Below are 26,850 nucleotides of genomic sequence, written 5' to 3' on the forward strand. Positions count from 1 at the left end.
ACTTCTAAATTATATTTAAGGCACAAAAACAGAAAGTAGAATGCAGATTTTATAGTTTCATTTCGCAGAAAATATGGTAATGTTAAAAATACAAATATAAAATCTATTTTTATTTTATTACAGTTATTTGTACTCGCTTATCTCGCAAATCGCGCATTAAATTAAAATTCCGCAACAACTTCAAAGGCTACAGAAATCGGAAATTATACACGATTAGATACGCAATCCTCCAATGTGCCGTCACTATGTGCACCTTGCAAACATTAACTTCAGTTTTATCCATCGGTCCAACACGATTACATATTGTTTCCGATGTTGAGAGCTGTTGCGCAATCGTCAGATGACAGAGACGTTCTAAGCAGATGACGCGGTGAAGCGGTGATTCCACTAAAAGCGCGATGAGTTATGCACAAGTCGCAGTTCGCAAAGAGTAGTTTCGCTGTTGTAGGTGAACAACGTGTCGTTGTTTCCAATTAACTCGCGCGTGTTGAATATTTCTGAGCAAAGATGCCGATAGCTGTTCTACATTAACTTTATCGCTGGGTAAAAGGAAATTCACTCATGTTTATATATAAGTATATGTGAATTGTCTTATATGCGCACATTTCAATTGATAAAACAATTATTTGCCGCACTTTACAAATGCGGAAATACTGAAGATAATTTCTATACAGAATATATCACATTTATTGAGAGAAATGCTTTAAGAACAAATTGTTTTTAATTTTAAAAAAATGTCTTATTCTATTTCTTAAAAGAAATATCAAAAGCTATTATTTATCGCGATCTTACAATTCCCAATATTAAATCTTTTGGCAAATAAATCTCGAGTAAAATTCTGCTAAAATAGAATTGCTGTAGAATTAATTAAAAAGCACATTTTTATTATTCGTTAAAAATCTTGAGATAAAAACACTGACGTAAAAGAAATTGAAGTTGATCAAACTTATACTAGTTAGAGCGAGAATCTTTATAATAACGAAAACTTTCAATTGTTATAAAATAAATATCTATCATCTGTCGAAAAACATGTCTAGTTATTTTTAGAGTAAAGAAATATTAATTCAAAATAGATTTCTGAGGATACCAATAGCTGTTTTACAACATGATATGCGTCGATTATCACTTTATAAGATATATTAAACGTGCGCAAATATTTAATGATAAACTTGATTTCATCTATATCGGCGTCGTCCTTGATCTACTATCTCACATAAAGATTAGAAACGCAATCATTGTTGTCAATTACGTAGTGGCCAGCTATATATCGACTTCCGTGTTGTGAGCCTCGGTTTCTAAGCAACACCGCATTGCTGTATAATTCTGTGGAAACGATAATCGAACGCGACAATGAAACGCGCTACGAAAAGTCATTGACCTTAACGAGATCCTTATAAGAGAAAAACGATTATTACGTCCTATAAATCTTTTAGGCTCGGTTCCACTAATATAAGATTAACTTTAATCTTGATTCAACTTACTGTTTAGATCTTTTTTTAAAATTAATTTTTAAAATTAAAATAAAGATAAAGAGTAAATTGAAGAGAGATTAAAGTTAATCTTACGTATTGGTGAAATTGAGCCTTAGGATCAAAATTTTTAAAAACACTATTATAAACAATGCTAACTTACTAAAGAAAAGTAGCTTGCCGATATTATGAGCAAAACGAAACATATGTCGGTCTTTTATTCATTTCTAATATAGATTAACTTTAATCTCGGTTTAACTTACTTTATCTTGTTCTGATTTTCAGAGTCAGAAAAAGATAAAGAATAAGTTAAATCAAGAGATTAAAATTAATTTACATTGGTAAAAATGTACATTAGAGGAAAAAAATTACCATCAATGTTGTTGTGCAAAGCGAAAGTCTTTACGAGCTGAAATAACAGCAATGAAAACAGATTTTACGAGACGAAACCTATCCAAACAGAAGTTGCATCTACATAAATGAATCGGATACGTCATTGCAGTGTATCCGTCCAGAAAATTGATGGAAAGTAATCTCAAGGTGGGCAGAGCGTTTCGACTGACTCAATTTGTTGAACAATTCGAAAGCAAAAAGCCAATAAACACGATTTTAAGAAAAAAAACAGCGAAAATGGATTATACTAATCTGTGATTAATATCTGCAAGATTAACATGAATAATCACTTTAAGATAATTACTGTGCGGTTTTCAAAAGCAACTATTGTGCAATCGACTAAATTCATCTTATCTCTCTCCTTTTTTTTTGTACTCTGTCTCTATTTTATCTCTTTTATCTAAAATCAATCATTTAATGTTAATACAAATAAAAAGTGCATCTGCTCACAAAATAATAAAATATTGTGACAAAACGAGTTTTTCCTACTTTTAAATCATACATTTAAAAATTTCGAAGCAAATTTAAAACTAATAATCGATTTGTGTATGCGATGATCATATCGCATTCTTGCACGAAAAACTACGTGCAAGATTATAATCATGAATAAAAGTTAGTAATATTTCACAAGATTTGATCAAAAATGAATATTAAATTTAGAAATGGTATTGCTATTCTATTGAATTGTAAGTAACTTGCCAAATGACTTTCAGCATTCACAAATCTTCTGTTACCGTCATATTTGATTACCGATTGATTACATCAATCAATGAACAATCGAATCTAATCTCATCTAATGACTGTAATTTTCTCAGGCTCAAATATATCATAACGATTATAAATTTTTCAAACAATTTTTGTGTAATTAGTGTAACACAAATGCATTGTAATAATACGTAAAATTCCTCAATTGATGTTACATAATGAGTGCATTATTATCTATTGGCAATTCATGAATTCCGATTTATCTTTTATATACATGTGCGAAATCCACTTCATATACTCTCTGCTTGTTAACTTATAAAGGAATGAATTATCACGATTGCTTCCAATGATCATTCATCAATTATTCTTCAATTTTATTATCTTCATCAGCAAAGAAAGTTGTCACGTTTAAAGAATTATTTATATGCATTTCAATAGCAAAATACTTATAATCTTTCAAAATTATTGCAATATATACGAAAGAGCTAAAGAAAATAATTATTTAAAAATTATGACAAGTAACGTTATAGACGAATAATTGCCTGAAGTTCGTATGATTGAAAGAATCTATTATAAGTAAATTCAATTATAAATAAACGTTTATCTTACTTAAATGTGTCGCGTTAAATCACTTTTGTAATTTTATTGGAATGCGTCTCCGTAATGAGATGTAAGGAAAATTAATCGTCATTATCAGTTTTTGCAGCTATTAGAAGAGAATCACTAGCGCAAGTTTGTCCAGCCGACTGCATATACAAACTTTTTCATAATCACATCGCATAGCAAAGGGCTACGCATATCAATGGAATTAATCTACGGTCTTAATGGGCGTTTCGCTCAGAAATTACATAATGAGAAATTAATGATCTCAAGATGATCACGTGGACGTTGCGGGCTTCCCCCAGCTATAAATATCAACTTGGAGTGTCCACACATACAGTTTCGCGACTAAGGCTTTAATATTCACAACAGCTACGCAAGTATTGATTTATGATCGGCGACGTGCACGAAGTATCGTCCGCGCGCGGAGAAGAAGATAACAGACCGACTGTTCGATCTGATGATTACTCGGCAATAATCGTCGCTACGATTTATATCGTAGCGACGAGAGACCCGTTAGAGCAGTGCTGAGATAGAATGTTATAGAGGACAGCTGTGGCAATACGGGAGCTAAAGCTACCTTTTTCTAACGGTTATTGATAGAGATACCACATGTCCGATTGCAAATTTATAATCACCGCTACTGATTAGAATAAGAATAACTCGATAGTCTGTACTCATCTCGAGATACATCATGTAACAATACTCGTGACTCGTCCGTTTAACGAAGCAATATGAAACTAGCACATGAGCTGCCGTTGTTCTATATTAGCCTATCGATTAACCTATTAAGTTCACTTTAGGCTATAATCAGCATCAGATTTCAAAATAGAATTTTATTTCTAATTGTATTGTAACATGCCGTACATATATTTTGATGATTACAATGATATTACACATGTATATATGTATTTTATACATGTATAAATACTTAATATGTATTCTGAGTTTTTACATGTTTTCATATTACATAATACATAAGATTATAAATGAAATTCTATTTTCAATTCTAACAAACTAAAGATTTTTAGAACGATACATTATAGAAACGCAATTGAATATTTATATGTCCAATTCTAAATCTGTCGCTTAATAACATATGGTATGTATAACCGAAAATATTTTGTTAAAATAGCCTTACTGAAATACTTTATTATTTAATATAAACGAGATTTATATGATAAATACGAAATATCAACTGGTTGAATTTATCTAAAATATTTTACATGATTATTTTTCTTTTCAACAAAACTATTATAAAATAAATTTCTTTGCTTTCAAACATGCAATATTCACACCACGTATAATACATAAAGAATGTTTCTAAGATATAGATATTCAACTTTTCTTTTCCATGGTGACCCGTCTTGACAAATCAGGGTTCCCTTTCACACTCGTACATATAAAAGCGCGCAGCTGATGCTCCGAGTCAGCTGATGCTGACAAAGAAGCACTGCTTTCAGAAAACACATGGTACCCACTAACAGCACGTTGGTATTCGGATACATATGTTTTCGTAGAACTTTTAATTTTTACGTGTTAATAACCTGCTTATAGAGAACCTGCTTTTTTGTGCCTCAATGCGATTAACTTTTCTAACATTAAATGAAAACATTATGACTAAATCTGTTCTTAATTTTTTGTAAATTTTTAATTGATATTTTTAGAAAAAGAGAGAAAACTTTTTATAAATTAAAAATCAATAATTTTTATATATTTCATAAAATAAAGAATATATTTTTTTACAAAATGTCAATTATCTTAAAATATAAAGTACAATAAAATTTAATATTAACCATTTGCAAAATTCGAATTATTACAATATTTAATTAATTACAATATTAATTACAATATCTTTCAAATTTGATATTATTCAAAATTATTCACGATTATAATAAAGATATTAAAATGTTATATATATTTACTGCTCTTTTTATCGTGAGTTGTATTTATTTATTAAGTTAAATAAATCTCTCGTTGCGATTTAACTCATACATTTATACAGACTATTCAATTAATTTATATAAAATGTTTCTCTCTAGCTGTACCGATCAATCAATTGCAATTTCTCAGATTGAATACTTCACCGAGGTTGGCATATTATGAGCTGGAGTCTGTTGTAGACGGAGAATCAGTTAGGGACCCTTGCCGTTCGAAAAAAGAAACAACAAAGAAGACGGTTTGTATGCCGGTGAAGGCTGCGTTGCCAAGTATCCAACCATCTTAAACTGGACCATTGCTAACGGTACGAGGAGTATCTTTCCTGCGTAATTTCTGATCTCTCAATTAACCCTTATTGCAGAATCACTTTTTGCAAAAAGGTATTTCGAAAGAAACGCGAGTTAATCGAAAATAAATCAATAACCATGAGAAAAGCTGCGAGTTATTGCTTGTAAAAGCCATTATTTGAGAAGATTTAATTAAAAAATACTCATATTATATAGAAATAGTATATATTCTCAATTATTCTGTAAATATTATTACCTAACATTTTAATGCTAATTGCTAGATAATATTTCACAACTATAAAGATTTATAATAATTTAATTATTTGAGAATTGACTAATAAATAAATAATACAAATAAACAAAGAGCCTAATTCAATCAATAACAAACATCGATATGTTCAGAAATAGATCGTTGCTTTGTTGCTTTTATTCTTTGAAACACATATTATATCATCATTCTTAAAATCGATATATTAAAAAATATAGAAAAATTATCATCAACGGATATTACCGGATTATATTTGTTAAACTTCAAATTGAATTCATATCTTTCGTAAATCTAATTTAATTGTTCCAATAATATCTATTGTCATAAACAAGTGCAATTGATCGAATGCATCCTGTATGTGACATCGTGCAACAAACAGTTACATAATGCAACGTTGTCGAGATTCCAGAAGATATTACTACTGTGTATCAATAAAAAAAAAAAGGCAAAATTCGTTGTTTTCTGTAAACCGTTATTTTCTAACGGTTAACCAAGTAATTGTCGGTCAACCAGAAAGTTCATAGCGAAAAATATAGTTAAAAAGAAATTGTAAATGATCCTTTTGGTCTACAGTTATGCCGGAGTCTGGCATCATTCATGGCAAGATTTCTCATTCGTACGTACTAAAATGAAGTAATAGTAAAAAGCGATGCAATCGAATAATATTCCATCCAGGAAATAAGCTTAATTGGAAAAATTTTTTAACAATATCTATATAAAAGATTAAAATAATGTTATGTTGTAAGATGTCAATTTACGTGCAATGAATATCTTAATGTATTATTTACAAGATTATATAAATTGTTTACATATTACTTCTCAAGCTGATGCTAAATAGATAAGGTAATCAAATATTTCTAAGTAATTAAGTATAATTTTTCTCGTCTCATATTTTAATTACATTTTAAAGACTAAATCAATTCAGAAATCAATATTTTATTTGAAAGTGACGTTCTTGCGAAATAATTTATCCAAATCTATTGCTCCAACATATGTGATTACTTTTGGTGTGCGATACGGATTTGCAACCGAAAAAATTTTCCGTTATAATCCGCAATAATCTTTTAAGCTTATGCTGCAAAATGAGCAATGACTTTGCTACGCTGGTAGGATTAAGGCGTATTATCGATCGTTTCTCCGGATTAGATCGTTCACGCGGTCTCCTATCGTGCGAACAATGTTCATTCGATACCCGTTTTACTGTACTTTGAAAATGACACTTGATTTACGACTCCGTTTTACAACGCAATCCGGCGTTACGTATACATATATAACATAGTATACAGGAAGTCCGTATTCTTATCACTACATTAAACAGACTGATCTGAATTTGTTACGTAATATTCATTCATCTCTTTATGTAAAATCAAACTAATATTTTCTCCTAAAATTAAAATAATGTATAACTTCTTTGATAAATCTAAAAAAATGACTTGTCTTAAGATTTCTTCTGATAAAATTATAAGCAATAATTAAACTTGTCAAATTAATATTTCTAATAACTTTCTATTTTAAAAATTCTAAAGAAAAAAGTTCACGTCAAAGAAAATATTTGCGTTAAACAAAACGTTTTCAAAAACGTTTCACATAAACATCACGATCAGGAAATTGCAAAGTATTTTCTAAAACAAGAGATATTTAAAAATTAATTATAGAAACGATTAATTGATAATAATCGAGCGTCAAGTATGAAAGTTCTGAACGCTTTTATTGCAGACTTCTATTTACACAACTGCTTATATCAATGACAATATTTATAATTGTACATAAATAAACAGTGACGTGGTTAAGATCGGAAGCATCGAAGAAACGGACATTGTAACGTAAATCATGATGTGCATTGTTAAATATTTAACGTTTTTGCAGAATCAAATTGCATAGCGTATTTGGTATATTCGTAAAGACTCAAAATACGCATTTAACAATAAACTGCGCCATGAACGGTAAGCTCATTCTACAACTGTACAAGTACAGTTGTAAACAGTCGTATGTTGTAAGAACAAAGAATTAATCAGTCACAGAGAAATGTAAGAAAAATTCGATTGTAATTGTTCAATTCTTACAACCACAACCACTTACGAAGTTATAATTAGTTATTTAAATTGAAAAAAAAATGTATTAAATTTTAATAAATATTTGTTTATAATAGTTATAATACTAACTAAATATTTACTAAATGTAGACATATATTTATTTGCTATAAAAACTATTAATTTGATTTTTCTTTTTAATAGAGTAAATATTTATTTATTATAAGTAAATGTTATTTATTGTAAGTAAATGTTTGGTTAGTATACTAATAAAACAAATATTTATTAAAAATTTTTTTCGTTTACGCTTACACAATTATAGAATAGACTTTACAATGATTCATACCACAACGATAGCCAGCGTGATATTCTTATCATTCAAACTACATTGACTATTTAGTTCACTTAGAGATTCTCCAATAATAGAATCTGGTCACGAGTAATTTTGTCAAAAGATGAAAAAGAATGCAATGTAGTTGTCTGTTTTTGTACATGTTATCTTATTCTAACTAATATTTTACTGAAATTGATAAAAACGACGGGCCAAAAAGATGTTTGTCATGGCTAGACTCTGTTATAAAGTCTCTAAAGTTCATCTAATCTTGGATGAGTGCCTCTCAACGTCTCTTTCTAAATCAGTCATAGTCGTGACATAAACAAATCTCGATCTCGTGAACGTCTTATAACTAGTGTTCAACCGATCCTCAATCTTTCTATCAGAACTTTTTATCGAGGCCGCTTTAAACGAACGTTTCGTTAACTGGATTAATATCAATTCATGCCGGCTCGATTCTTAGTAAATATGCGGCATGACGGTGTGACACATTGCGAACGAAAGAAACATACCTAATGTATTGGATGTATCCGTGCCTGGCGTCCTCGAGCAGGAACCCCGCAGGGTTCCTCATCTCAATATTTTCGAAGACCATCGAAGTCAGTTCACAGGACACTCCGCGCACTCGATGGCTAATCGCTCGATTCCATCAATTTTTCACCGCGGCACTCGTCTCATAAACAGAACAGAACATTAAAACGCGGTTGCTGGTCGCCTTGACGGCGCTTCAGAATGTCGCGTATCCCCGAGACATCGTCCCCGTCGGTCGGACCGGCGCGCGTCGTGGCGACAAAGGCGAAACGACGACTCCGGGAGGCGCGCAAGCACTGTTCCACTTCGCGCCGGGTCACGCATCCGCGCGAGCGAAAGCGAGAGGCGTATCACGCCGTACCGACACGCGGACGACTTTCATCGATGCAAAGTCGCGAGACAACTGGAGGCAACTGAAGGCCCGGAGCAAGCGCACCGCGCGCGCAGCCTCTTCTACTCCTTCCCCCTCTACTCCGAATGCCCTACCGGCCGACGCCCCACCATCCGACCTCGCGTACACTCGTAGCGGCTTCTCGGTCGATCGAGAGAAGGCGTCGCACACATAGAAACGAAGAGAGAAGTTTCACTGTACCAAACCAGCATCATATAACACATTTTCATCATTTTCATTGCGTATATCGAAATGTGCAATTTATGTACATATAGTTCCTTTACTTCAAAAGTGAGTAAAAGAATTGAGTTTCACGGAGAAAAGGGAAAATTCTAACCTTTAACTTGACAGAAAATTATTGACTCAATTAAATAATATATAAATCGTAAAAAAGAACATATTCTTACTATGATAAAATGTCATTTTGATTTTATCATTTTCATTTCACAGATCTTAAAAAAACTATTTTTAGTTGTGACGATTTTGATGATTTTTTTTTTAAACATCCTTTTTAGATTATGATGATTTTTTTATGAAGTCAGTTTACTTTTAATGATTCATAGGATAATATTCACTTATTAACTCATTCATGGTAATAACTAGAAAATTACGTTTTTATAAATGTCATTTTTTAAGTAAGAGAGTGATATAATTTCCTTTCATTTAAAAAAATCATGTGATTTACTGTAATCTTTTTTAAAATTCTATAAATCATAATCTTATTAAAAAATCTTGTTTCGAGCACGGTGTTTTCAATTAATAACAATGTTTCAATGACAAAACACGTTAATTTTTTTAATTAACGTGCCACCGTATTATTAATGATCACAGTCAGTCGACAGTTTTCAATTTTTTCCTTGAGTTTTTAGAATGAAGTAATTACAGAAAACGCGAGAAGACCTTGGTGATTTGCCGTCATGCGTTTCACCCTCATGAAATCATTAGCCTGAACACTTCAGATATATGTGTATATGTATTGACTTACAAATATACTTATTTACAGTGCTATTAAAGAAGAGTTGTATGTACCTATTTCTTTCATTTAATAATTATTTAGCCAACTTACAAGATTTTTCTTTAACAAAAATTTTACTGAAGAAATATGCTTTCATAATTTATTTCTAAATTATGTCAAAAAGTTACATTTTTTGTGTCAATTTTTTTATTTAATTTTTAAATTACTTTCTAATATATTTTTCTTGTGTTAAATTAACACAAAAATTTGAGTGCATACGTTTGAAACAAGTACACGTGTTAAGTTAAACCCAAAAATCTATACGAAACTGTACTACATAAATTTTATGAAAGACATACAAAAACGTTTACATCTCATTAAATAAATTCTAATTATTGAGTCTGAGATTGTCTGTGCATGTCGTTCGAAATGTGAAAGATGATATTTGCTAGACAAAGGCAATAAATGTCTCTTAAATTGTATAATTTAGGAGGCGATGGTATCAACGTCAATCAATATCGTGTCTGTCTCGATCTTCTATTCCGAATGTTTTATCGCATTTGTTAAAAGATATTAATCTAAAAAAATGATATATAAACTGAACTTAATGGCGCAAAGTAGTCTTTAATCAACGAGCAATCTCACCTCGGAGTTATTACATTATGCCATCGAATGTATTTACAGAAATGTATTGCGTGTTACACGACGCACGTAGTATTACAGCAATCGTCCATAACGCGAGAGCCAATTGCATAGCACCTAAGGGTGATAGTCGCACAAACAGATCAAAAGGCAGCAAATGCATTCTAATCGTGAGATTCGCAAACGGTGACACGTTTCTTTATTTCCATTATTACAACAATGACTTATCCATTCGTCAGATTTCTAGCGATCAATAACAAAGTTCATTGGAATTTTTAACATCCTACTTTTATATTCGAATGAAAAGACATTTACCAGATATGATAGTCAATCGATAAGTGTTTCTACTTCTGTCTAAAATTGATTATTCATACCACAGTTATCAAGCAATGACTAATGCAGATCAATATCTCAATCGAACTTTTTTTAAAGATACAGACAAATATAAAAATATAAAAAATTCTACACAAGAAATAGTGTCATAAAAATATAATATTTCTCAAAAAGTTTACTATCCACGGAGAGAATTTTTTTTTAATTTATCCTGAAAATATGATAATTGTGGTGCAATACAATATTTTAAAGATTTTTACATTGCACTTTAGTAAAAATAATCAAATTTATTTTATATTTTATTATAGTTTTATTAATGAATGAGAAAAATTTACATAAAATTCTTCGAAATACAATGTTGTTCCAGCACTACCATATTTTCAGGGTAAATTCTAAGAAAAAATTCTCTCCGTGTACAATGCTCTTATTTTCTTACAATGAACATCTGTCACCATTGACATACTGCATTGACATATAGTTATTATTGCTGTTTCTTTATATGATAAATACATTGTATCTTATATACAACAAAAATTAACCTAGATATTCAATTAATTGTTATTTGAAGATTGCACATAATTGATTTTAGACAGAACCTCGAAACGTTTCAAATATTTTATGTCCCGTTTACAATAGAATTCATATATGTATGTGTATGTATTCGTTTATAACAAGTACAATTAAAAACAACTGTGATTTAGAATAAACAATGAAAATTAGAACAATTAATTATAATATGTATTTAAACAGTAATCAACTATATCTGATATATATACTTTCACTATAATAATTAAAAATAATAGATATTTTTAAAAGACGATCTATTGCGAATATATATTTTTTCATAAATGATTATTAAGATGTAAATACTTTTATAATCTATCATTAATATGTAGATTCTTTTTCCTTACTTAATAGTATGACTTTAACTATCCTATTGCAAACAATGACTCATCGCGCACCATCCTATACACTAGTAGACCGTTCCTTCGAGATCTCGTTACACGAATCGTTTCTCAATTTTTTCACAGTCAAGGGGAGCGCATGCGACGCATTAATCATCTGCGTCAACCAATTCGTCTCGTATGATTGAAATTGCGGTTACGTACCTGTAGGGTAGGTGAAACTAGGTCGTGTTGTATCTAAGATTGTAAGATAGTAAAATGACTTCGCGATGTATTTCAATGTTATTAATGTTTTTATTTACAACCGAGTATATATATATCGGATGTGATAATAGTCATTGTGATATTAGTCCTCTTCACGCGAACATTTTGCATATAATTTGCGAGCAAATGCAGAAGACTTACTAATGCGCGACGAACTATGCGAGGAATAACATCAATATTCATAGTGCATCGAACTCTTACGTCATGCATATCAATGATGTTGAACGAGGGAGAAATTCTCTCTATTCCCCACAATAACTCTTTTCGAAATGGCCAAACTATCAGATTTTTTAGCACGGCGTGAAAGAATATGTCACTAAAACTCTTCGAAAGCCGTGTTATGAATATTCATGTAAGTAAATATTAAATGGATACTATCAATTATTTAATATGTAGTCATTATTTATTATCATACATATATTATGCATAAATTAATTATTAATCTACAAGATTTCGATAAGTTTTATTAAAACTTTGTAAAAAAATTAAATTTCTCATACATGAATAAATCTCAAAGGAAGTATTCGAGATTTAGATACTAAATTTTAAATTATTTCAAAATACATCGAATACACAGATATTTACGGATTCTAAACACTCGGATACAACGTTTATACGGATCATAGAGCAACATAGTGCATTCGTGATAAACGCCACGCATACCGAGATGTCACGTTATTCATACACATGTCAGCTGACATCATCGGTGCATCGACCTTCGTTGCGATTGTCGTATGTACGTATATATATTTGCTCCGATTTGCCAGTTCATCCATGCAAAACGCGAGTGAATACCGTATAAATACTATAATACGTTCAGAGAAATCTTGCACAAGGAAAAGAGACAGAATCTAGAATCCATCTGTCTTGCTTGATAAACAAAGACTATTCAGGAGTTCCCGATAGAGATCATTGATTCCCGATTAAATAAATTTACACAGTTTATACTCGTCGGAATTATTTTTCAATAGAATTGTTTACAATCGACGTATCTTAAAATAGCTTTGACTGTTTCTTTTGGAAATATAAAGCAGATATTACATAGTTGTAAAAATTACAAAAAATATTAATAATAAGGATCACAAAAGAATTTAAATAATGTGTACAAATATGATGAAAATTCATACTATAAAAATTCTATAAAAAGATAAGTTAAAAATTTATTTGTACAGAATTTGATTACGAATGATAGATCTTTATAATCTTCTGCAATATCAAAGATGATGTCATCACACCTTATAAATTAATATCAATGAATAAATTGCTGTATTGTATATATGTATGACAATAATTAATAGAATTATAGAACTACAATTATAGAACTACAAACACAAAATTAACTGCTTTCTAAATTCTTTAAAGTGAATCTCATTCCAAAAAAGTGAAATCTCACTCCAAAAGAGTGAGAAAATTAAGTGTTTTTCCAATACGCAGAAATTGTTTTACTCAGCGGATGCCTTTTGAAATTGTTCATACTAGTATCCACATCCTTTGCAAGAAGCTAATAGTGCGTGCATAATATTGCATTAAGACACGCGATGTGAAAATCTCCGCGATACATGTCATATCACTTTTTACATTCTCATCAAGAGGCTAAGGATGACAAATGGGTCTAACGAACCCGCAATTCATTTTATCTCCTGTTGATGTATTCTCGACTCTGTCGAGAAAAGAGAGTCTATATCTAAAAGATTGGAAAGGCACATAACCGCTAGCGAAAGTATACGATTTTCAGAAAATCGAGAAAATAAATTTGTCTTTCGCATCAAATGAAATTTAACACTATAACATAGGTAGTAACATAAGTAGTAACATAGGTAGTACATCTATTTTTATATATATCTTTTATATGTGCATATATCATTAAATATGTTTTAACATATATCATTAATTATGTTTTAACTTTAAACATAATTTATAATGTAGATAATATTTATCAAAATCAAAAAGTATCAAGAAATAAAAATAAACAAACTAAAGAAACTATGATAATAAAGTAATCTGTGCTTTCAGATATGTTTATCTGTGCTTTTATTTATTCGTATTTCACTTCTTCTATTTACTGAGTAAATAACACTAGAGAAGGTGCTTATCAATGAAAACTGATGGACGCTTATCGATATATCATACCTATGATACAAGATAAACACCAAGCGAAAAATAGCAACGAGAAAAAAAACCGGAAAAGTGTAGGGGAAGGGGATAAATCTCAAGGGCAATTATGTAAATGACACGAAAGCACAATGAGAGGAGGTGAAAGAAAAGTGTAATTCTGTCCGACATTTTTATTTCTTCGCCCTTGAGATTGAAATCCTTCCCCTTTGCACTTTCCAATCTTTCCTTGATGCTATTTTTTGCTTGATATTTACGACGCAGCCAACCATTTAAATCTACTATATTTTTTTCATGTAGATCCACGCGAGTTTTTCAATTATACAGGTATAGAATAATTGATATATTAAAAATGCATATACGTATATATAAAAAGTAATTCAATATTTTTTTCATATTTTTTTTTAATCACAGTGTAAGTTATTGTCTAAAATAAATGGCTTAACATAGAATACATGATGAAGGTTTGCTGCTTAGTAAATATACAGTGCTTCATTGCACGCTATTACCTCATCGTGGTTAGAGTAACAGTGCGTAATGCCGCTTATGAGCGCGCAATTAAAGTCTCCTTAACGGGGAAAAATAGCGGAAAGTTCAAAGGGTAGCTGCGTCGATTTTTATTTATTACCGTCGCTAAAAATATTCTGCGCTAACGTCCATGGAAAGATATTATTAAAACACAAAAGCATAAAATTTTAAATTAATAATATCTATAGTTAATTTTAACTATAGCTAGATACATTTCATTTCTATCTATATCATAATATTAAAACAGAAAGATGTAACTATCACAAATACGATCAATATACGATCAAACTTAATTTAACAGTAAAAAACCTGACTTTCATTGAGAGAACGTTCAAGAGATTAAAGTATGAACAAAAAATGCAAAAACCTCATGTTTTATACATGCACATATATACAGAGTATATCATTAAAGTATGTATATGTGTGTTATAGAGTATTATAATATTTATAAAATTAGGCGAAGTATAAAATTTCCATCATTCGTTTAGAATCGAAGATAAAATCATGATGAAATTAGTTTATTTTAAGTTGTAGCTTCGAAGATTGAAGGTTACCTTATTTTTTTTCAATTGGAAAAAAAATTGTAAGATTTCTTTTACATAATATAATTCTTTTAATTATTCTGTACATAAAAGTATTAAATTTCATTATGTGATATTATATTCGTACGGAATATAGAAAATATTTTTAGAAAATAAAACTTCACTAAATTTTACTACTTCGCTAAATTTTAAATATAACAATCTGTACTTTTAATAATACAGCTTGTATATAGTTACATGTCGCAAAATCTCCTGTCATTGTTCTTACCATATCGTTTCAATTTACGTGTGCATGAAAAAAAACTTTGTGATTTAAAAAAATAAAAGAATGAGTCATTTCGTAACGGCTTAAGTCAATTTTGCCTACAACTTTTATCAGTTTCTTCTCTGTATCTTGCTTGGAAAATAGCAACGTGAGAAATACAGAAAGGTAATATACAACATCTCGATTATTGCGCACCTTTTTTTTACGAAGCCTCAGACGAGACATTATGCTTACAGAAGGAAGGGGGATTACAGACGCGCCAGACTGACCGACGACGAGGACGCATAGTCGTGCATGAATTATTCAAGAGCTTCTTGAAACAGGCATTCGCGCACGACGATCGATGGGCCCCAAGATTCGGGGTCTCACAAGCTGTCATCTTTCAGAATTTTTTTTCGTTAAGAGAAAAAGAGATATCATGCGAAAAACGCATAGGTGGCATCTATCTTCTTAAAAAAAAAATTCTTTTTAAACTACAAAAATGTGAATCTATTACGAGCATAATAGATCATATATGCAATAATATTGCCTGTTTCTACCAATGTTAATTAATTTTAATCTCAGTTCAACTTATCTTCTTCATTTTCTAATTCTTAGAATTAGAAATAAGAAATAAATAAAGAGTTAATTAAAGATTAAAATTGAACTACATTGATAGAAACAGATATTTAATGTATTAAAAAATTAACGAAAGACTGATATAAATTTGTATCGCATTATTTTCTGTAAATATATAACTTCATGTGATATTACACAACGTCATACAATGATATTATATGATACTATTTTCTCAACATTGGATATAAACAAAAAATCATAAAAGTTAAAGATACATAAAAATTTCAATTAAAAAAATAAATTATAATTATTATTAATTAATAAATATAAACAAATAATCAATATCATCCAATATACAAAAATAACTTAACAGACAGCGTACTTTTTAATCAGAAAATTGAAAATATTTTATTCCCTGCTGGACAACTTTTTTAAGAGATATTGATCAAGTTATATTTTTGTCACTTTATACTTAAATACGTAATTGCGGTATCTCAACCTAAGATAAATTTGACTACAGCGGATTAAAATAGAAGGAGACATCGCAATGCATAATTACCACAATCATCATTATATTATCCTGTCCGTACTCGATATAAAAGACACAATAATGAACAGAATCAAGTCGTAAACATTGAGTCACTTATTCAACCTTCCCTGTCTTCGTTTCTATTATGAAATCCTAGATTCTCTCCATAAGAAAACACAAAATCGATGAACAAGATATTGTATACTTATAATCCGTCATGTAATATTGTCTATTGTAAATTTTTGAATTATTATCAAATCGTTAATATCATTCATTTTTTTAATAATTTTTTAATAAAAGAAATCCTACAAAAATATGATTCCTTAACGATTAAATTTCTTCAGTCGTATATATAAAACTTAATATCAATGAAACTGATATGTAGTAACATTATATTTAAATGAATCGGAATAATACGAGCGAGATTAAAAATAAAGCGCGAGATTAAAAATAAAATATATAATAGATAAAAAAGTATGATTTAATACAAACAATTTTGCTAAAACGAAAACAGATAACGCGCGCAGATAAATTTTGACAATGATTCATCGGCAGGACAATGCAAATATTCGTAAAAGGATTTCTACAATGACTCACTGAAAATCACTCACTCAGCAGTATAGACGAATGTCCATCTTTGCGTATCAAACAAATTGAAGTGCCGATCACTATGTTCTCTGTATTACTATCTATATATGTTGTTCTCTCAAAGATTTTCTTTCTCGTGTCTGCATGTAAAAAGCGCATATGAGCTATAAACCAGATATAACGAAGCGATGTAAGCGATAGTATATAGGATGTATCAAAATTATTGCACTTTCTTACAATAGATATTTCTTCGATTAAATGTTGTAATATAATTGTTCAAAATTACTTTTTCAAAAAGATAAAAAGCATATGTTAATTAAAAAATATTATGGCTATAAGATAATAATAATATCGTAAAAATATTATATTATATACAAATAAATATAATATAAAAACATTAAAAAGTATGTAATAATTTTAAATAAAAGAGACTTGAGAAATATATAATATTACAATAATATTAATTAAATATTTTATAAATTTTATGAATTAAAAATGAGTTTATTGGAATTTAAAAAAGAAATATGCTCACTCCATCATCAATAAAATATAATTTCATATCCTCTCAAAAGTACTTTTGCGTGAGACTTTACGAACTCACAATCAGTTAAGAACAATCAGTTGATGTATGTCGTAAGACAAAAACTAATTAGCAAGTTTCGGAGCGTGATCCAATCTCAAATTGCACAAGACCACATTGTTCACGCTCACCCGAAATGCTTGATCAAAATATGATTCAGGGTTATATATCTCATACGAAACTCTTGGAAAACTCAATAAATCGATAAATATTATTAAAAAATGACATTTAAAGCAAAAATATGTAAATATATGTAATGCATTAATAATAACTAAGCATTAATAAGTAATTATTGCCAAAAATATTACCAATATTAGAATTATTATTAAACCCAAATACTTTTTGAAAAATGATAAAAATTTCAGAGTGGCATTCAAAATTAAGGACGTAAAATTCTTTCAAATAAATGTACTTAAATAGGTAAAATATATATTGAATAATAAAACAGATTATATATAATGATACGTTCTTTTGCAATTTATTGTTCCCTTATTAGTTTCGCATATTCGAAAGCTAAACATAAATTTAATCTAAATGTGGACTAATTTCAGTTTATTTTAGAAATGTATAAAGTCTTCATCTTTTTTTTAATTTTTAAGTGAATATACCTATAACTTTAAAATTGTTTAAATAATTAACATTCATTTAACAGTCATTTAAAAATCAATAAAAATGAAGATAAGTTTATTTTTTTAATTTTCTAATTAGTTCAAACTAAAATTAGTTCTCATTTCAAATAAAATTTAGATTAATTTAGATTAAATTTATGCTTGTCTCTGAAATATTAAAACCTAGTAACGCAGGAAAACAATAAATTATAAAAGAATATGCCATTAATCTTAAAAGGAAAAGTTCTGTATCACAGTATTTATCGTGCAATTCGCAGAACAATAACGCTAATAATGATACCGAATCCGTTTTGAAAGCAGTCATATCGAGTAATATCGATATTGGAGAAAGTACAGATACAAGTACGAGAAAACAGAATAAGAAATACAGACAAGAAATAATGTATATTATTTGCCATATTTATTTCTCTCCTACGAAAAACTATCAGAATTTGCAAAACTAATAACTAGCGCGTATGCGGTATTATCCACGTTAGCGAGAGAAAATACGTGTATATCCGGCTATTATCCTCACGAGTCGTGACTCTTTGTTAGTGAAATTTACGAACGACCAGGAATCCCGTTCAAGGTAGACCGCCTTGGTCGGCTTCAGGTCCTGAGAGCAGGTCGTTAGAGCTTCTTACGAGCTCCAGCTTCTCTCCGCTCGGAGTGTGATATTTAAAGAGCACAAACGTTTTAAAACGCGACGATTGGCAGAGCGTTAACTCGCTTTTTACCAATTCGACTTAACACGTGTTAACAAGCGTGAAACTTGATATACGTACTGCATTGTAATTGCGTGAAGTATATTGAAATCGCAAACAATAACGTAATTAGAGATAATGCCTTAAAAGCAACGAGCGATATTGCGATCTCTGTGTAATAATTACACTATTGTATATGTCCGTTCAGCTAACCTGATGGCGAGTATCATCAGGTGACGCAGAAAATTAAGGGCTCAATTCACTCAGGAGATCGTATAGGTAAACACCGGACGTCCCTTTCTTTTTCCCTTTCTTTTTCTCATAACGAGCAATCGAAGTTTTTCTCGGCAAAAGGCAAAGAGGCGTGCAGAAAATTATGGAGATTCGCCGGACGTAGATAGAGCAACGTCCATCCCGTGACGGATACTAATGAGTTTGCGGTCGGATTCTAAATCTATGGTAGGTCATATGGAACGTGAAAGTATATCGTAAACCATGTTGTTGTGTTGTCGTCGAGACGTTCGTGAAATAATTTGTATTCGAGTGAAAATATATTTCTTACTGCAACTAACCAAATTTATAGAAGAATAGAAAACATTAAAGTAGGCTATTTATTTGTTCTATAGAGTAAAATTTATTGTCGCATTATTCTAAATTTGGAAATTTCATATATTCAAGTATTATAATTGCTAAATTAAATTTATTTAAATTGATAAGCATAAATCCAAAGCTTTTGATAATATTGAAAGAAGATAATATATCATCATTTACTGATAAGAAAAGTATTAATGTAACTCTACGTAAATATAAACCCATTTCATTTATCTTTTATAAAATTCTTATTAAATTTCTCATTAAATTTCTTACTCAAAATATTGCAATGTTTTTTATTCTTCTTAATGTAAAATAAATAAATAAATTTTGTATACAATTTTATAAAAAATTTTATACATTGAAAAATACTTATTTTATATATATATATATATAAAATGCGATTTCTAATTACAATTAAAATTAAAATAATACTTGTTTTCAATTATATTAATAAAAGAGTATTGAAAAAATATAAAAATATCTCTTCAACGAAATCGTTTCTATTATAACATGTTTTAATAAATAACATGATTTAAATTAAATATTAATATATATTCAATTTTAATTAAGACAAATCCCCAGATTCTTAAATAACATTATATCTATCACTAAAACATGTCGTTAAAAAGCATTAATATTTATTATTAAAAATCACAAATCTTTTAACAAAATAATCTATGTTGCAATCAATATAGGTTTTATGTTTTTCATATAACAAATTTAAATAATAAATTTAAGGACAATGATTAATGAGTTTTTATCAGACAGCTAATATTTAAAAAATGTTTAAAAGAAATATCTACTCACAGTACGAGCATTTTCTTTACGTCACAAAATCTTAAAAAGTAATACTAAATAAATGAATGATGCTAGATCCACTCACACGATTCGAATTATCGTGCTATAGTTCTAAAATAAGCAAATCCGTGATTGGAGATCGCAATTAACGATAATTGCGCTATTAGCTATATAGTATCTACTAACCGTTTCTGCTTCTTACGAGATCTGAATTTAATTGCAATTATAAATCTGGATCAGCACGATGTCAGTTTAATTACTTTTGGCACTGTTTACGTTCTATAATTGACACATTTACACATTTTGTTTGCCGAAGATAATGAATGCGGATAAAAATAACAGTATTTTGATAAATGCTTTCGATCAAGACTTTGTTAAAATAACTTGGATTAGATAAACAAATGATTTTGATTACCGTGGATATATGAAAATTTAAGAGCTGTTAATAAATGTTTTGCAAGATATTTTTTCCAACTTTCAATAGTTAAACTGACTACGTATTTCGAGATAGCAAAAATAATTTTTAAAAAATAACATCGTAACTTTTATGTCATAAATCTGATGTGCACATAATGAAAATATGTATCATGAGTTACAAAATTATTCTTTCATACAACATACATACAGGATGAATCAGAGTAGAACCAATTTTTTACCCTACGAGAAAATTATCAATCTCACATCTGATTATCGACTTAGCGAAACAAATCAGAAACGTGGATACATGGATCGTGTAAATTGGTGGGCGCACTGAGAAAAAGACGCATTTTTAATATCATTTAATAATTTTCACTCGGATGCCTGTTTTCAAGCATGCCTGTTTTCAAATCAGCAATTCGCACGATGTTATCCACGCATCTATATCATTAAATCGATAATTAGGTGTGTAATCGATAATTTTCTCATAGGATAAAAAATTAGTTCAAAAGGATAAAAAATTAGTTACTCTGATTCATCCTATATATTATACATCAATATACATTAATAAATAAATGCAAGTATAATGAATCCATAGAATGAACAAACTGCTGACAACGCAAGTTTTTGTTATGGATTTTTTTAATTCTTAATAATTTTGTTGCATTGCGCTAAGTCAACATTTCTCCTGATAGAACAGCACCGCACGACTTCGCATTGGCAGCTTGAACTTTAGTCGAACTAAAGGTCGTGTATCGGATACGTGCCCTGTTGAAATGTCTCGCGAACAATCTAGCCAAAAATAGCGGCCATCGGTTCTGCCAGGAGCAAGAATTGAGGGTATTGTATTACAACGTTGATTGCCTACAAATCGACTTTTCCATACAGAAACAAAATAAGCAGAAAGCATATATCACGATAATACACTGAAAAAAAGACTGGCTGCTGCAGCAAATTAGATGATAAAATATGGCATATCATTTTTAATTGGTTGCAGCAGTCAATTTTTGGTTATGTTAGTCTATCGAAATCTTATATTGATATTGCGAATAAGCTAATGCAACAAAAAATTGGCTGCTGCAACAAAAAATTGACTGCTATAACCAATTAAAAATGTTATGCCATATTTTACCATTCGCTGCAGCAGCCAATCTTTTTTTCGGTATTGACTTCATCTAAAACCAACAATGGAATTTGTATACTTGATGCAATGTAAAATGTCAATAAAAAATATTAAGTTAATAATTTTGAAAACTGTAACAATTGTCAATTCGCATTTATTTATTAAGATTGGCTATATCACAATCGAGACTAACAAGATTTTTTATCAATTTTGAAGCTGATTTTTCTTAACAAAGATTATTATCTGTCGTAATTCTCTATACTTCAATATTACAACCTTATATTTTAATATTGTCGAAACTTTAAGTGAAAATTTCATTACAGTGAGATTCACGAAGAACAATATGAATTCACTGTCGATCTATCTATTTCCGTGAGACTTATCCGCTTATTTTCAATCTATTGAGTTGAGGCTATTGAAAATCACTATTTTTATCGAAGAAACTTTCTCTTTAATTGTTCAAACAATCTACCGCTACAATTTAATCCGTTTATCCTGGATTAATTTGTGGAAATTACGTGCTTTCTGTCTGTCTGTTATTCATTTGTGTAAAAAATTGGATTCCGATTCGATGTCTCGTCCGTAGCAATAGCCTCCGCGATTAAAACTCTCGTAACGATCGCGACCCTCGTTAGAACAGGGGTATCTTAATATCCGCTTGCGACGGGAGAGTTTTTTTCTTCTATCCATCCACGAAGCAACTCCGATTACGTCTCCCGTAATTTTATGATCGGCATACGAAGCGAGAGATGTTACGCAAACGCGCCGTAGAAAGTCAGACGATTAAGAACGAAGCCTTCTCCTTGCGGCGGCTGCTCAGAGTAGAAGAGTAGTAAATCGGAGAGTTCCGTGGGGATTTCCCGTGCATGTTCATTTACGCACAAGTACGGCGTAAATTGAAAAAACGCATCGTGCTGTCCGTATGCGAGAAATTTACGCGAAGTATACGGTATCGCGTTTTCCTTTGTAGAAGACAAGTTGGATCAGGCAAGTTAAAGCGACTCGAAAGAGGAAGCGAAGACATACTTCCACCAGGAAATGTCGAAACTCATTTTCGTTGATTAAATAACATCTCGCCGTGTTCTCGTGTTATTTCCTGTTGAACCGACACGATTTCGAGAGCGCAATCAATTGTGAATTCACGATACTCACGCGAAGAAGTGCCTTTCGCTGGGAAGAAATGCCTCGTTGATGCCATAAAATTGATTCATAAAAAGTTCATTATCGTCCTCATCTTACGACTTAGCTTTAAAGTCTAGATTTTATTCATGATTATATAAAAAGCATTAAACTACTTGATTAACAAGACTCGAGAAATATAACATAGTCTCTTGCAAAGTATATACATGTTTGCGTATTTTCACATAAAATATTATATCTTTAACTACTTATATCTTTAATAAAAAGGAAAGTTCGTTGTAATACCTCGATACCTGTCTTGAAGAATGTAAATATAAGAAGATACGACACTAGGTATTCGGTTAATGCAATAAAAATGCATCTCAAATATCCGATGATAAAACTCCGTCTATACAAAATCGTCTTATAGCCTCAAAACTAATTATAAGAAAATAGTTGAAGAAAATTCAAAATATACGATTTTTGCAAAAAAAAATCCAATAACAAGAATTTTATTACTTCGACCAGTAAAGCTGATCTTACTGCAAATGATCGATAAAACTAAAATAAGTAATTATTTGCTAAGTAAAAATTGCTATACTAGTCTACAGGCTGCCAGTCTTGCAAAATACATCATTCATATTCTTATCGCGTCTTATTAGTTCGCGCCCGCATAGAATTCCGCTTCATTTTGCGCTTTTTGAATTCGCTAGCCAAAGCAACTATGTGCTGACAAATGAGAAAATTAGCAGAAAACATATCGCGTATGAGATGAGAATTTGGAAACTCTTCTGATCTCGATACGGTTAATAATATGGCCTTGTGATTCGATTCATATCGCTATTGAAACTGGATATAATATATGTATTCGCTTATGTAGAGTGTCGCGAGCCCGACAGGAAGATTTTGAAGATTAGGGCAAGATTGCTTGGAGCAAAGACCATATCATCGTAAAAATATGTAATTTAAAATGGGCGTTAAATTTAGTTTGCGCATTTATATTTTATAATGTGTGTTTATACATAGCGTAACTTCGACAAATACGCCGCGCTGAGATTTATGTCGCAGAAGTTAAAAAAAATAGAAGGAATGAGAGAATGTGGGAGATGTCTTTCAACAGAAAAAGTATTCAATATTTTTGAATAAAAAATTAATAACGATAATAATTGTATAAATTTACCTTTTACAACTTCTTGTAGTATCCTCATCGTCAGCCGGTGCTCCTGCTCCAGAATCCTGAAAAATAACAATTTGCTCATATACTATGTATTATTTTTAATATATATAATATGTATTATGTATAAGTATATACTAGGAAATAAACATAAACAGATTTATATCTTAGAACTCTTATTATATATTTTCTTTTCAAAGATAAGAGTTCGAAGATTAAATCACGCTTGTAAATCAAAGGTTAAATTTCGGAAGCAAATAATTATACTACTTCTTCGAGTTATAATCTCCAAGAAATTATTAATTAACAAGGCAAAACTTTTTGTCTACTTCCTCTTTTCACTTTCGGTCAATTTCTGTTACGAACAAAAACTGTCAAACAAACAGTATTAATAATTTGCGGTGAAAGCGTTAACAAAGGATTGTTGCCGCTTAAATTACGTCAATACCGGCCTCCTTGACAGAGAAATACGGATAAGCCTTTATTCCCTCCTGATGTAGTAGATAATTGAGGTATCGTGACAACCACGGTGAACGGCACGGAACGCTGGAAAATACAGTCGTATACTTGAAGACAATACTGTATTTGTAAGCTACCGAATAAAATTGCTGTCGCAAACGTTCAATTCGAAAGTTTATTATAGCCATCTGACGAATCTCCGTCGACAGTACAAACAACTCTGTCCTGGAAAATTAAGTAGAAACAAAAATTATTCGCTTCCGGAAATTTAACCTTTAATTTACAATATGATAAAATTTTTATAAAATACTAATTCCGTCTTAAGCATTTTTCAATTAATTTTTTCCAATTATAGAAAAATATAAGGATTTGTATGATAATAGTATTTTATTTATCAAATTTCAATATAAAAGATAAAGTTTTCAATCTAGTTATTAGTAATATATAGAACTCCTTATATATTTCAAAAGATTTTAAATCAAATATAAAAAATTAATTAAATGTAAAAAATATTAATTCGAGAATGTAAAACATCAATTATATATTTTTATATAAAAATTTTAATCGTTATTATTATTTATTTCAATCATACATTAAAATTTTACTATGAACTCTTAAGCGCGAATATTCTTAAGGAAATAACAGGAGAAACATTTTTTTCCATATAATCTTATACGTTAACTTTCCCTTCAGCAATTAAAAATTCACTGAAATTTTTTAATTTCTGATTTTATTTAAAATATAACATTTTATACGCATTTATAAAATCTGCATGCAAGAGATAATCTCATTTATTAACACAAGTTAGATCACAGTAGAATTTATATTATAATTCTGTTTCATATAGCTTCCTCTATACAATGTAGTGAGACATTTCCACGCATCGTTTAGTTGCACGTAGGCTTCGGCGCGTGGTTACGAAGTGGTTCTTTTATTAATAAAGTATATCTCGTAAATATCAAGGATACGAAGAGAGCGAATCCCCACGATGGCGCATGGTCACGCAGAAAACGAACCCTCAAAATCAATAGGCGACCGTATAGCCAGCTCAAGGCTACCCTTCACCCGAAATGCTAAAAAAAAATGCAACTGGTCCCCTTCGTAGTAAGTGCACTTTGCTATATGCAAAGCGAACGATAGGGCGAACCCTTTTCTAAGTCCCTTGAAACTCAAGGATACTCGATAAAATGAATTGTCCTTGAAAACATTTTTGGCACGCATAAATACGATATTGAGTTAAAAATTGCACTCTGTACGTTTAGATTGACATTCTGCATGCCAACGAAGAAAAATCAAAATTTCAGTAATTTCTGTTGAAATTAAACATTATTGTACGTAATCATCGCAAGTAATAACAGAATTACATCTTGAAAGCGTAATCTCTACAAAATTTCTACTTGTATAATTTTATTTTTTTTTTAAGAAAGTTTTTTTAAATAAGTGAAATTTTTAGTAATTGACTGATATTTGGCTCAACGCATCAAATAACATTTGGATATTATTATTCGAAATTAAAATTATTAAAAAAATTTTTATAAAGTGAATATCTTGAAGATATTCAAATTATTGGAAATCTTTTGTCTAGAAACTATATAATCCTTCTGTAACAATTTGTATTATTATTTCAATCCATTTTCTATTTTACATGCAACCATAAATAATAATTGTTCAATATTGTTTTTCATAAGTATGAATCATTTCCGGTGTATTTTTGCTTGCTAAACATAATTTCGTTAGCTGAAATCGACTATCACAATTTTGAGAAAATAGCATTAAAGAAGTAAAAAAAAAATGATTTTTAAAATCTTTATGACGTAGTTTCGCCAATAAATTTCTTTTTAATTTTGTTAATATCATGCAAAAAATCAACTTTTAGCTTTAAAATGCATTTTGTTTCGATATAAATTTTCCAGATATAGCAATTTAAAATAAAAAAATAACTCTTTTTCAGTGTAATGTTTACAGGAAAAGGCATTTTATGTATTTTATATTAATATTGCGTTATATAGGGAAGTAAGTGCTTATGTATTATATTTACATAATACAATATATTATATTAAATTAAAAAGAAATATAAAATTCATAAAATAAAATATGGCAGAGA

At 29.9% G+C, this 26,850-nt stretch overlaps 1 protein-coding gene across 4 annotated transcripts in view; it reads right to left on the reverse strand.

Moving 5' to 3' along the window:
• The window catches only part of LOC108685523 (protein phosphatase Slingshot homolog 2), a 136,830-nt gene that overhangs the window by 96,831 nt on the left and 13,149 nt on the right, over positions 1-26,850 (reverse strand). For 3 of the 4 annotated variants that reach the window (XM_018190359.1, XM_018190356.1, XM_018190355.1), the window contains exon 2: positions 24,294-24,349. In XM_018190359.1, coding sequence (XP_018045848.1) covers positions 24,294-24,349 — 56 coding nt within the window. Of the gene's footprint in view, positions 1-8,539; positions 8,957-24,293; positions 24,350-26,850 lie in introns of those variants that run through there. The other variant, XM_018190357.1, reaches the window with a different exon arrangement.

The sequence above is a fragment of the Atta colombica genome, unplaced genomic scaffold (genome assembly GCF_001594045.1).
Source record: "Atta colombica isolate Treedump-2 unplaced genomic scaffold, Acol1.0 scaffold153, whole genome shotgun sequence".
In the NCBI taxonomy this organism is placed as follows: domain Eukaryota; kingdom Metazoa; phylum Arthropoda; class Insecta; order Hymenoptera; family Formicidae; genus Atta; species Atta colombica.